This window comes from Berghia stephanieae, chromosome 12 (assembly GCF_034508935.2).
Source record: "Berghia stephanieae isolate SIO BIC M18660-M18661 chromosome 12, UCSD_Bste_1.3, whole genome shotgun sequence".
In the NCBI taxonomy this organism is placed as follows: Eukaryota; Metazoa; Mollusca; class Gastropoda; order Nudibranchia; family Aeolidiidae; genus Berghia; species Berghia stephanieae.
In genome coordinates this window covers 25,230,241-25,242,740 of record NC_088371.1, presented here as the reverse complement: position 1 = coordinate 25,242,740, position 12,500 = coordinate 25,230,241, and the positions used below count along the sequence as shown (strand labels likewise).

Genomic DNA, 12,500 nt, shown 5'->3' with positions numbered 1-12,500 from the left:
ATTCGGTGACCTCTTATTGAATAATCTAGTGCTTACCGTACGCCATTGTTGTACAAGATACCTGCAGAACAAGACATCCTCCAAACAAAGCGGGACTTATTCCCCATTCCCTGCTCGGCTGGAGTTACCTATACCGTTTGGCATTTAAATGCAATGCCCAATCTCCATTCTTGTGAACTTGTGCTTGTTCTTTCCTGCACGGAGAAGTGTCTAGTACGAGACATTAATATCAGAATTATTTCCTGAAGCAGACGTTAATCTCAGAATTATTTCCTGAAGATATAGATATATTATAAAGAGTTTATGTTCAGGTTATTGAAGTGTGTGTGGGTTTTATAATAATTGTGACCAATCGCCCTAAAAGGATATTATTATGTGGGGATGAAATAGATTCTATAGACGTGAAAATAATAGTTAAACCGTATCCTTCGTATACTGATAACCTGGCATTGACCAAAATATCACGACAAGTACGAAAGGCCAGGCCACCAAAAGGAGACAAATGGTGAGTTGTATTCAACCAATGGGATCATTTTTGTTTTTGTTTCCTTAAGCTCTACTAACGACAACTCACTAGACGATGTACTGACATAAAAATGACGCCAAAATACAAGTCCTTGTCCCGGGTTTAAAAACTCTCAAACCTGGGACTCCGGGAAGACTTCCAGGTTTTAGAGTTTTTGCCAAGATAAGGTTCATTTAAATCGATCGATATTTGAAGGACGAGTTTTCTGGCCAAATCTTGAAATACGTGTTTTTTTCAGATTACGGCAGCTAAGCAAACTTTACAAAATGAGTGTACCTATATTTTTTTATTTTCTTTTGGAAGACTGTGTGTGTGTGGGTTTTATAATAATTGTGACCAATCGCCCTAAAAGGATATTATTATGTGGGGATGAAATAGATTCTATAGACGTGAAAATAATAGTTAAACCGTATCCTTCGTAAACTGATAGCCTGGCATTGACCAAAATATCACGACAAGTACGAAAGGCCAGGCCACCAAAAGGAGACAAATGGTGAGTTGTATTCAACCAATGGGATCATTTTTGTTTTTGTTTCCTTAAGCTCTACTAACGACAACTCACTAGACGATGTACTAACATAAAAATGACGTCAAAATACAAGTCCTTGTCCCGGGTTTAAAAACTCTCAAACCTGGGACTCCGGGAAGACTTCCAGGTTTTAGAGTTTTTGCCAAGATAAGGTTCATTTAAATCGATCGATATTTGAAGGACGAGTTTTCTGGCCAAATCTTGAAATACGTGTTTTTTCAGATTACGGCAGCTAAGCAAACTTTACAAAATGAGTGTACCTATATTTTTTTATTTTCTTTTGGAAGACTCACATTTTAGACATGTCCTATAAAAACGGTGAATTTGGAAATGACAATCAGAATATCACAGAAAAGTAAGTGGAGCAGGCACTTATGTTGATAACAACAAAGAGTGGGGTGATTAGAAAAGTGCCAGAAGACAATAGAGAATCTCTTAAAAACTTTGCGGCGATGGGACTCGATTCCATGATCTTGCTGGTACGACAACTTCGCCTGGCCGGGGAGAGGGTAGATAGTGGTGGATAGTTCTGACAGTAGCGCTACCCTCTCCCCGGCCAGGCGGAGTTGTCGTACCAGTAAGGTCGTGGGTTTGAGCCCCCATCGCCGCGAAGTTTTAAAAATTCTCTTTTGTCTTCTGGCACTTTTTTACCCACTTAATTCTTTGTTGTCATCACAATATCACAGTATTTTCTATCTCATGTTTAAAAAAATTTCACAACAAAATACTGCACAGTTTTTGAAAGGAAGCAAGAAAAACTTGGATTCGTAATTTTGAAAAAAGGAAATCAATTGTTATAAGTTTGTAGTTAAAAGTGTGTACCAAATATCTAAAACGTCTAGTCTTTTAAAAATTTCCACAATTTAAATGCATCGTAATTCTATATGACACAAATAACAATTACAAATGACGGCTCGGATACATATGTGGATTATTCCCTCTTCATAATACATTCTCTACCATTAAGATTGTGTTGATGGTATGTTGATAGGTAAAATACTCGACACTTCTGCCCGTCCAATGAATTGCACTAGGTCTAATACGCAAAATTATGTGTAGCCTTAGACGTTTCTAGTCTGATTGAGATAATTCATTGAGAACTAATCACAAAATCAGTGGCGGTCTACAGGCATTTAGAAAACGCTAAGTGACGTCAACCTCATTCATTAATTTCATTCTATAAGACGCATCAAGTCGTAGAACACTTCTACAAATCTATCCCATCCCAAAACAAGCTCGTCAAATCATGGATAACTGCAATATTTCAGTAAGTCTCTATAGAAATATAATTTAATATAATATTTCTTTGTTTATCATTTGTCCTTGGTTTATGTATAGAGTTATCTCTTCTTCTTTCTTCTTCTTCTTCTTCTTCTTCTTCTTCTTCTTCTTCTTCTTCTTCTTCTTCTTCTTCTTCTTCTTCTTCTTTCTTCTTCTCTTCTTCTTCTTCTTCTTCTTCTTCTTCATTCTTCTTCTTCATTTTTGTTTAAAATGTCGAGTTTTTAAGACATTTGTTCTCAGTACCTTTACACGTCACAACTTTATATTCATTCCAACCCAGATGAAATTAGAGAATCATTGAATCATTAATAAACGTATACACATATTCTTCTCTAACTTTCAGGAAATCGGATTCTCGTAGGACTTACCGATGCTTGTTTATTTATCTTACATTCGCCCTTCCGCATCGCGCCATATGATTGGCTAACACAGCCAAACACACATGCGCATTGAGAGCTTTGGAGTCGAGAGTAGTAGATATATAAACAAATGTAAACATTCCCTCGTGTTACTGGCGTGTAAAGTGCAACTTTTTTGATGTAATACACGCAGAAGGAAGTCCGCCCCCCCTACTCTCTCTCTCTCTCTCTCTCTCTCTCTCTCTCTCTCTCTCTCTCTCTCTATCTATCTATCTATCTATCTGTCTATCTATCTATCCATCTATCTATCTCTCTCTCTCTCCATATTATATCACGCTTTAACTCCGAAACACCAGGTTCTAAACACTTAAATTACAAATTACATTGGTTTAAACAAAAACGCATAACACAAACCAGACCATGCCCCTACTACTACTACTACTACTACTACTACTACTACTACTACTACTACTACTACTACTACTACTACTACTACTACTACTACTACTACTACTACTACTACTACTACTACTACTACTACTACTACTACTACTACTACTACTACTACTACTACTACTACTACTACTACACTACTACTACTACTACTACTACTACTACTACTACTACTACTACTACTACAGTACTACTAGTACTACTAGTACTACTAGTACTACTAGTACTACTATACTACTACTACTACTACTACTACTACTACTACTACTACTACTACTACTACTACTACTACTACCACTACTACTACTACTACTACTACTACTACTACTACTACTACTACTACTACTACTACTACTCTACTGCTACTACTACAGTAACGATTATGTTTCTTCTCCCTCATTCACATCCACCAATTTATATTTAAATAATTAGCTAATTCCATGTGTAATATCAACTAATTTATACGATAGGGAAAAAAAAAACGTTATAAATTTCCAGTCGGAAGATTTATTTATTCCAACCAGTGGCCGGAACTTTTAAAGACAGAAACAAAAACAACCTATATTCTTTTTTTCTTCATTTCCAGGGAGAGAGAGCTCTCGCAAAACACGGGACACAACTCTGATGGTAAAATAAAAACATGGCATGGAAAAAAAACGAAACAAAACCCGAAAACTATCCCAACTCTTTTCTTCCCCACCCAGACTAGAATCAAGAATATATATATATATATATATATATATATATATATATATATATATATATATATATATATATATATATATAAGCTATAAATTGTTATATTTCTATTCTTTTCCTATTAATTTATTGTAACCCCCACCTCCAATCACTTCTTTCATACTCTAGAAGAATTCAAATATATATTTTCATAATACACCTTTATCGACGTGTACTAATTTGCAGGTCTAGCAGTCTAGATTGCCGTAGGCTCATTGTTGTAATGGAACTATTCTCAAACCAAAACAAGCTATTATCCATTACAACAATGTTAAGTCAAAGCCATAATTGCGCTCGGCTATCAGACCTGCGAAAATGTGCACGTCGATTGTTAATCAATATTAATATTATAAGATCCACCACCTCTTCCCTATCCTCCTCGGCCCCTTCATCCTCCATCCTCCTCCTCGTCCGACGTGTACTGAATACTTGTGCACGTCGTCGTCCTCGGCCCATTTCACCGCCCTCCCCTTTCCGCCCACCCCCTTCCTTTTCTGTCTCCATCCAACCGTCTCTTTGGATTCGAACTTAATTTTCTCTACTAAAGAAACAAAACCCCTACCTTCCCACCCGTCATTAGATATTAGAAGTTAGTACTTAAAACCACTAATTAATCCTATTATGTTTCATTTTTCAGCGATAAAACTTGATCCGGTTTCGAACCTATTCCGCATTATACAAGTGCAAGAAGAGTGTGAATACATTTATAGGGATTTTTTTCTTCTTGTATTTTTCTTTCTTGCTTTGTCTGGCACCTTTCATACACACTTATACAGATCTTCATAATTTTAGAGGATTCATCCTATGGTGTGTTTTACATCATTTTTTAATAATATGTCGCTAAACTATTAATTTTTCTAATCCTATATGTTTTTGTTTTTTTTATCAAACACACTGTACATCATACCCCTCTATTTGTTAGTTTTACTGTGGTGGCAAACGTCAACTAAAACACAGGTCTTCCAAATATGCGTCAAAACAAATTGATGTGCTTATATTTTGAGGTCTGATAACAGAACGTAATTATGGGCCTGGCCTTATTTAATATTGTTCTAATGGACAATATGCTTTGATTGAGAGTCGGTCAACACGATACATGATTTATCTTTAAGAAAACAAGGTATACGTATACTAAGAGGAAGAAACATCAGTGTTGATGTGTGACCATATTAAGGGCAGTTCATAAGACTTGGTTCGAATGCGAGTGTCATAGCACTTTACCACAAACAACACGCAACAAACACAGACTACTCTAACCTTAACGCGTACGAATTACGACCTATGGGGTTTTGTTCCCTAGTACGAATAGACTCACCTTTCTATCCAGTCAAAGATAATTTTTTTTTCTGTTATTTGTGAGGCATAATTACTTATCTTTTTAAAATCGCCTCAATCAATCATTAATTTTCATTTTGTACTTTATTTTCTTAATTTTTGGGTAACAGCAAACCCCACATTATTTATTATTATTTATCTATTATTTATTTATGTATTTATTCATTTTTATTTATTTATATATTTTTATTTATATATTTGTTTATTTATTTATTTTATCTATTTTTTTTTATCATCATTTGTTTATTCATAAATTATAGATATTTCTTTCGATTTAAAAATTGAAATAAGTGTGTTATTTGGATTTATTAAATCTTCAGGTTAATATTTACAAAACAGAGATAGTTTATGTTCTTTATCTCTGTCTAAACGTTAGGCCAGCCATGATTTTATTTACGTGTCAAAATGAAATCATCTCAACATTCCAGAAAGAATAATATTCAATGGAGAAGAAAGAAAACAAAGACCGTCTGTCAAATCACTGCCTGTGAGAAAGCACTAAGGCACCAAGAAATAAATAACAATGTGAAATTGAATGTAAGCTTCAATTTAATATACGGAAACAGATGATATGGACGTTTCGGCTTTCCCCTTTATCTACAAAAAAAAAGATGAATGAAACACTACAGACGAATGAGATAATGTGGTAGTGGTGGCGTTGTTAACAACGACATTTTGAGATGGTGTTACAAGATTTTATTTAATGCAAAAACAGCTCATCAAATTGTTTCGATATTTTGTAATTCTATTAACAAGATAATAGTTCTAATAGTGAGAAAATTAGGAAAAGATATTTTTATAACGTTTTACAATAAGTAAATAAATAGCGCGCGTTTTGTTTTGTTTTGTGTTGTTTTTGTTTTATTTTTTTTATTTATTTTGTCTTTGTTTTTGTTTTGTTTTGTTTTTTGTTTTTTTGTCTTTGTTTATTTATTTATTTATTTATTTTTGTGACCACCTGATATATGTACGAATTTGTATAAACTTTTACCAATCAAAAGGAACAAATAAAATTCAAACAAAAAACCACGGTATGATTTTTGAAAGTAATGTTTACTTTCTGAACCTCCCTCACACATTATGATGTACCCAACAACCCATTATGACCTTTTCTTTCTCGCCCTCTCCATCTTTTATTCTATCTTTCTACCTAAGTACCTACCTATCCCAAAATTCTCTCCCCTTACATAGTTCATCCTTGACCTTGCCACGGTGATGGGACCCAATATTGTTGTGAAAAATTGCACCTCGATCGACGTGTACCGACGTGCACTTATTTGCAGGTCTGATAACCCAATTCATGATGGGCTCATTGGTGTAATGGAAATCTCAACAACAAAAAAAAAAAAAAAAAAAAAAATTCAAAAGTGACGCAAACAAAAATTGTCCGTTACAACAATGTTAAACTAGGCCCATATGTGCGTTCGGATGTCAGACCTGTATATATGTACACGTCAACGTGTACTTATTATTTACAAGTCTGATACTTTCAATTTGTTAAGGGCACTTTGTTATCATGGAAAATGCTCTCAAATAAAGGGGCAGCGTAGCTCAAAGGTACTGAGTTCAAATCATCCGCCACTGCTGCGCTGTGTGGCCATGAACAAGTCACCTCGCCCTAGCTCAAATTGCGGCGCTGCACTGCGGCTGGAGCCTGGGTTATTCCAGTCTTCCCTAGGAATAAACCCGAGAGACAAATTTCCCATATGGGATGAATAAAGGGAATTCTATTTTATTATCATACTCTCAAAACAAAGCAATCTAATATCAATTTACAACACTTTTGAAACAAGTCCTTAATAATTGAGATCGGTTATCAGACCTGCAGATAACTCTACACGTTGACTTCAACATATTGTACTGTACATATATATATATATATATATATATATATATATATATATATATATATATATATATATATATATATATATATATATATATAGATAATAATATATATAAAATACAAGATGCCTTCAACATTGTACATGTTAATAGATTATAATAGATATCCAATATAAGATGTGAGCTTTTATATAGCGCAATATCCACAAAACGTGCTCAAAGCGCTTTACAAAAGGTCCCTGACCAACAGCAACCCGTAACATAATAGAGAACGAGACATGACGCCTGTTAGGCGATTTTACAATTTTTATTTTGTTCCGACATAGACAACGCTGTTAACGGCCAGGTACTCATTTTACACCTGAGTACGGTGAGAGAATGTGAGTAAAGTGTCTTTTCCAAGGACTCAACAATGCGCTGATTGAGACTCGAACCTAGGAACTTCCGATCCGAAAGCGAATGTCAGACTACAAGACAGCATAGCAGCACAAGAATGCATATTATTGGGTCTTATTTTCCCAGCTATCCAATCACCAAAAAAAAAAAAACTCGACGGCACCCGAGATCGACCACTGTCCCTTTGCGTGTAAAGCGAGTGCTCTACCAACTGAGCTATCGTGGGCCCCTTTTACTATTTATCTTTCTAAAAGTTCATAGTCTTTCTTCTTGATAAAACAAATTTTAAAAGATGATTGTCACAAGCCTTACTTACACCTTTGACTATAAATTCTATTTTTAGCAACCAAACTATCCAAACGTCATACCGTATTTAGACAATGCGCCCCGTTCTTCGTCAAAATATGTTGTTTTTTTTTTTAATGGATTTCCTTAACCAAGGAAATGTGGTTGAGTGGATATTATGACGTAATCTGGAGCCTGAAAGTCAAGGGGGAGGGGGCGGGTGGTTGGATGGGAGCATCACCCTTGAATCATATACCTATGATGTTCGCATGGGTGTACGATCCGATAGTGATGTCGTTTCTTCTTCTCTTTACTAGCCTATCCTTCTTCTTTGGTTTGTGATTGCATTTTTGACAGGGGATATTTTTTTTCTGTAAATCTCCTGCCTGTGTTTGTTCTTGGTTATTTATAATTTAGCTTATGATATCTTTAGGTTATGATTTTGATTTACATTTGTACTATTTTTGTTAGATTGCTTGTTTTTTTGTTTCAGCGGTCTCTCATATAACCTCAATTGTGTTGGAAGAGACCTAAAGCAACAAACAAACAAACAAACAAAAATTGTTAGATTGCTTGTTTTTTTGTTTCAGCGGTTCTCATATAACCTCAATTGTGTTGGAAGAGACCTAAAGCAACAAAAAAACAAAAAATCAAGGGGGACGGGGGGGGGGGGGGGGACCTGTATTCGATGTTCAAACCACTATTTATTTGGAAACCATGAGCGACCCCTGTGGAATCTGTACATTGGCCAAAAAGACTATTTCTTGGGTCCTTAGTCCTTTACTGCTTACTTACTCATCCTCTTGGTGTTTCAGTTTCACAAAAGGCCAAAGTTGGTTTCTGTAACAATTGTTGTTTTTTTGACAGAGCGGGGTTGTTAGTCCCACGTCCACCCCCCCCCCCCCAACCTGGAGGGCCAGGTTGTATTTTGGAGGTTCACTCCTGGATAGGCTGTTGAGTGCTATCCTCCCGTTATGTGTTCAGTCCTTTATTGCATACATTTATTCATTGTCTCGTAAGAAAAAGTAAATTCTGGTGCTAAAAGTACTTTAAGTCGCAGGACGTTATTTTTGAGATAATGAAGATAATAGCTTAGACTCGGTTATAAGATTGATATTGATGCTATGCGTTTATTTGAAAAACTCATAACATCCGCCAGCCAGATATAACGTACCAAAATAAACACAAAATAATGTGTAATCTTAAACCGTTTATAATCTGATCAATGCAATTTAGTGACAACTACTCATAAAAATGGCTGGCTAAAAACAATAACAAAGAGCTGAGTGACGGCAATTTCGTTCCATCTGTAAACAATAATATTGTAGTGTTGTGATAAGGGACGCAGATAATAGTTATCATGAAAATAATTGATTGATGACCTAAGATGCCTATGCTATAAGTTTGTAACTGTAATTGGCTGAACGATCATAAAAATGTGACTGAAGCGGATCTGCCTACTTGAAAAGTGAAAAATTCGTATTTTACACCTGAGTGCGGTGAGAATGTGAGTAAAGAGCCTTTCCAAGGACTCAATAACTATGCGCCAAGTGAGGCTCGAACCCAGGACCTTCCTATCCGAAAGCGAGTGTCATACCATAAGACCACATAGCCGCACAATACTTCATGGCCTTCCGGTGGAATAGAATAATTATTCAGAGATCTGTTGATGATAATTAATCCATTTTTGTAGTCTCAGAAAGAGTCAATTGAATATTTCTGATTATTTTCTACTAATGTGCTGAGTGAATCAATAGTCATATTATCGTAATACGGGTGTATCGAATCTTCAGAACAAGTCATGCCCATCCACATCAAATTGTATGTGATTGAGTTGGGCGATTTAATCAAAGATAATAATATAGCTGGTTATCTTAAATCGATAATCGATTACGAAAATTATTCGTAATGGCTTTTCAATAACAAAAAACCTCGCACCTTGTACTTCTCGCATATCGCCAATTAACTTATTCGTATAATTCATTCACGATAATTCAGTTTCGCGTTGATTTACATGCCCGACATAATAAATAGAGTTACCTTCCATTGACCATTACATCTCGTCGCTAACCAATTTTACATTTGTCTCCCTTTGTTACGAATGGCTAATTTAATTTCTTACTAATTTTTTCCCCTTGTTTTTATCGTCTCCTTTTCATTTTCAGTCACCACCCAAGGGAGCTAACTTGCCGTATCGGCCAAAACCACTTCTCTCCCCTGTCTACATTTCCGGAAGTCAGGGCTTCACCCTTCCTTCGCCCGTAGCTCAAATTCCAGGACAAGAGGTGAGTAGTCTATTGTAAAGGTAAAAAAAATTTTTTTTAATGAAAAGAAGTCTTCATTTCTAGTTCAAACGACTGGAGCTGTGAAATTTTAAGGAATTAAATGTGACCCGTCGTCTCAAAACGGTATTATGTCGGAACGAACCAGATGCTTAAAAGCCGAATTTAATGTTAAAACTGGTCAAAAATATATATTGTTGGCATTAGAACCCTAAAATATATAGTATCCATTCTCCTCAATATATCGTATAAACTCAACACAAGTCTGATATTTCTGACCATAAATTCAGTTTTCAACATCTTAACCAACCCGACTTAATACCGTTTTGAGGCGAAGGGTCACAAATTCAGTTTGCTCAATAAAACATAATCTCTTAAATTAAGACTCATATTTTTTAAAACCACAAATTCAGGTCACATCTGAATACAAATATACATGCAACTATTCGATCTGAAGTCTGTCTTGTGCCAGGACATTAAGATAAATTGCAAAAGGTCATTAATGTTATGTTGTTGTTACCAGCAGTTGGCCCTGGTAACAACCTTTGTGAACGGCTAAAGCAGTGTTTTGAGTCCGAAACGTCACAGGTTTAGGGTTTGGTCCTTTTTGTTTTGTTTTTGGTTTGGGTTGTTTTTTTTTTTGTTTTTTTTTTTGTTTGTTTTTTTTTTTGTTCTATTTTTGTTTTTGCATTTTAAAATTTTATTACGTACTATGTTTTATTTTGTTTTTGTTTTGTTTTTTGTTTTGTTTTGTGGTGGTGGTGGGGGGGGGTGATGTTTTTGTTTGTTTTTGGTTGTTTTTTTGTTTTTTTAATTAATTTATTTATTTTTTACGTTGTAACATTCCTTTTTATATTTACAATAAGTATTGTTTAACTAGAAGACAAAAAAAAAAAAAAGAATACCACATAAATGTGTGCTCATTGTTTGTTTGTTCCCCGCCAGCTTCCCAAAGGCTTCCCCAGCCCCATGTCGATGGGCCCCGCCATTTCCATGGTGCCGTCTGCACAAACTGTCGTTCCCGGAAGTTTGATTCCCGTCAACGGTAAGATGGCGACACTTCCTCCTCCGCCTCTTCCTCTTCCGCCAACTTACTATATTATTGTTATAATGTCTTACCTCTTACGCATGTGAAAATAGAAAATATATATTGTTTATATTTTATGTATTAACTAATACTTTTTTATATTTATGTCTAATATCACTCTGTACAATCGTCATAGATATAAATGATTTTTAAAAATTTGTTTCCACGTGACTTTGTGTGTGTGTGTGCGCGCGCGTGTGTGTGTGTGTGTTTTGTCTACATAATTAAGGGTATATCATGTGTGTGAGTGTATGTGTCGAATCTCCTTGCTTGAAAACCAAAAAAGTTGGGAAGGAGGGGGGGGGTGGGTTGTTTTGGTATTAAATGATTTAATGTCTTTTTGTTTTGTTTTTTGTTTTGTTCTTTTTTTTAATTAAAAAAACTATTTGGGGGGGGGGGGGGGGGGTAATATATTTTTTAATTATTTTTTAAGGCATATAAGACGTCTATATCATATATTGTGTACGGTGTTCAGAGATATAACCATGTCCAACTTTATTATGTATCTGTAATAAATAATATTTTTTCACCTTTAGGATTCATTAAATCATTCGGATATTGTAACACGTTGATAAACCGTGATAATTTACTTCTTGTTTATTCTAATTATTATACCTATATTATACTATTCCCCATATGTTATCAATTTATAATTTTATACTCATGTCATTGGTATAATTTGATTGTATATTTTTTGACAAAATTTCCACGCATGTTTTGATCCCTTACTCACCCTTTCATCTGGCACACTACACACTTCACGACCCTTTCGTCTAACACATTACACACCACCTACCATTTTATCTTTTAACTTATATTACACACTCCTTCCATCTGACACTACACACTTCACGACCCTTTCGTCTAACACATTACACACCACCTACCATTTTATCTTACAATAAACTTATATTACACACTCCTTCCATCTGACACTACACACTTCACGACCCTTTCGTCTAACACATTACACACCACCTACGATTTTATCTTACAAATAAACTTATATTACACACTCCTTCCATCTGACACTACACACTTCACTTCAAAATCCCTCCCATATTCAGTACTAGCAATTGATAAATTATTACATTACAACCGTTTTTGAAACAATTGCTCAAATACATCATAAGCAACATTCAGTGTGGTAACCTAACCATGGGCTTCATTTAACATTGTGAGGCATAGCTACCTTTAGTACATGCCAAGTAGCCCCACAGTTTGTGAATATTTATCACAGGATATCTTGACAAAATGATGAATGAATTGCATCGCGACACATGGCAACACAATTAATTTTGTTCCTTCAAAATCGCACATGTTTAAATTGTGAGTGATGCTCATGACATGTGTGGGGCTGAATGCTTCGGGTGACAAGCAAGTA

General features: G+C 35.2%; 2 protein-coding genes across 2 annotated transcripts in view; both read left to right on the top strand.

Moving 5' to 3' along the window:
- LOC144957602 (poly(rC)-binding protein 3-like) overlaps positions 1-12,500 on the top strand; it is a 243,585-nt gene that overhangs the window by 119,982 nt on the left and 111,103 nt on the right.
- LOC144958206 (uncharacterized) lies at positions 1,358-11,267 on the top strand. Its single transcript, XM_078890015.1, has 5 exons — positions 1,358-1,410; positions 2,680-2,693; positions 3,735-3,775; positions 9,913-10,032; positions 10,975-11,267. The coding sequence occupies exons 1-5, from the start codon at positions 1,358-1,360 to the stop codon at positions 11,161-11,163; spliced, it is 417 nt and encodes a 138-aa protein (XP_078746141.1). The 3' UTR covers positions 11,164-11,267.

Coding starts and splice junctions, on each gene's coding strand:
- LOC144958206 (XM_078890015.1), top strand. CDS start 1,358: ATGTCCTATAAAAACGGTGAATTTGGAAATGACAATCAGAATATCACA. Junction 3,776..9,912: donor CACGGGACACAACTCTGATG/GTAAAATAAAAA, acceptor TTTCATTTTCAG/TCACCACCCAAGGGAGCTAA. Junction 10,033..10,974: donor CTCAAATTCCAGGACAAGAG/GTGAGTAGTCTA, acceptor GTTCCCCGCCAG/CTTCCCAAAGGCTTCCCCAG.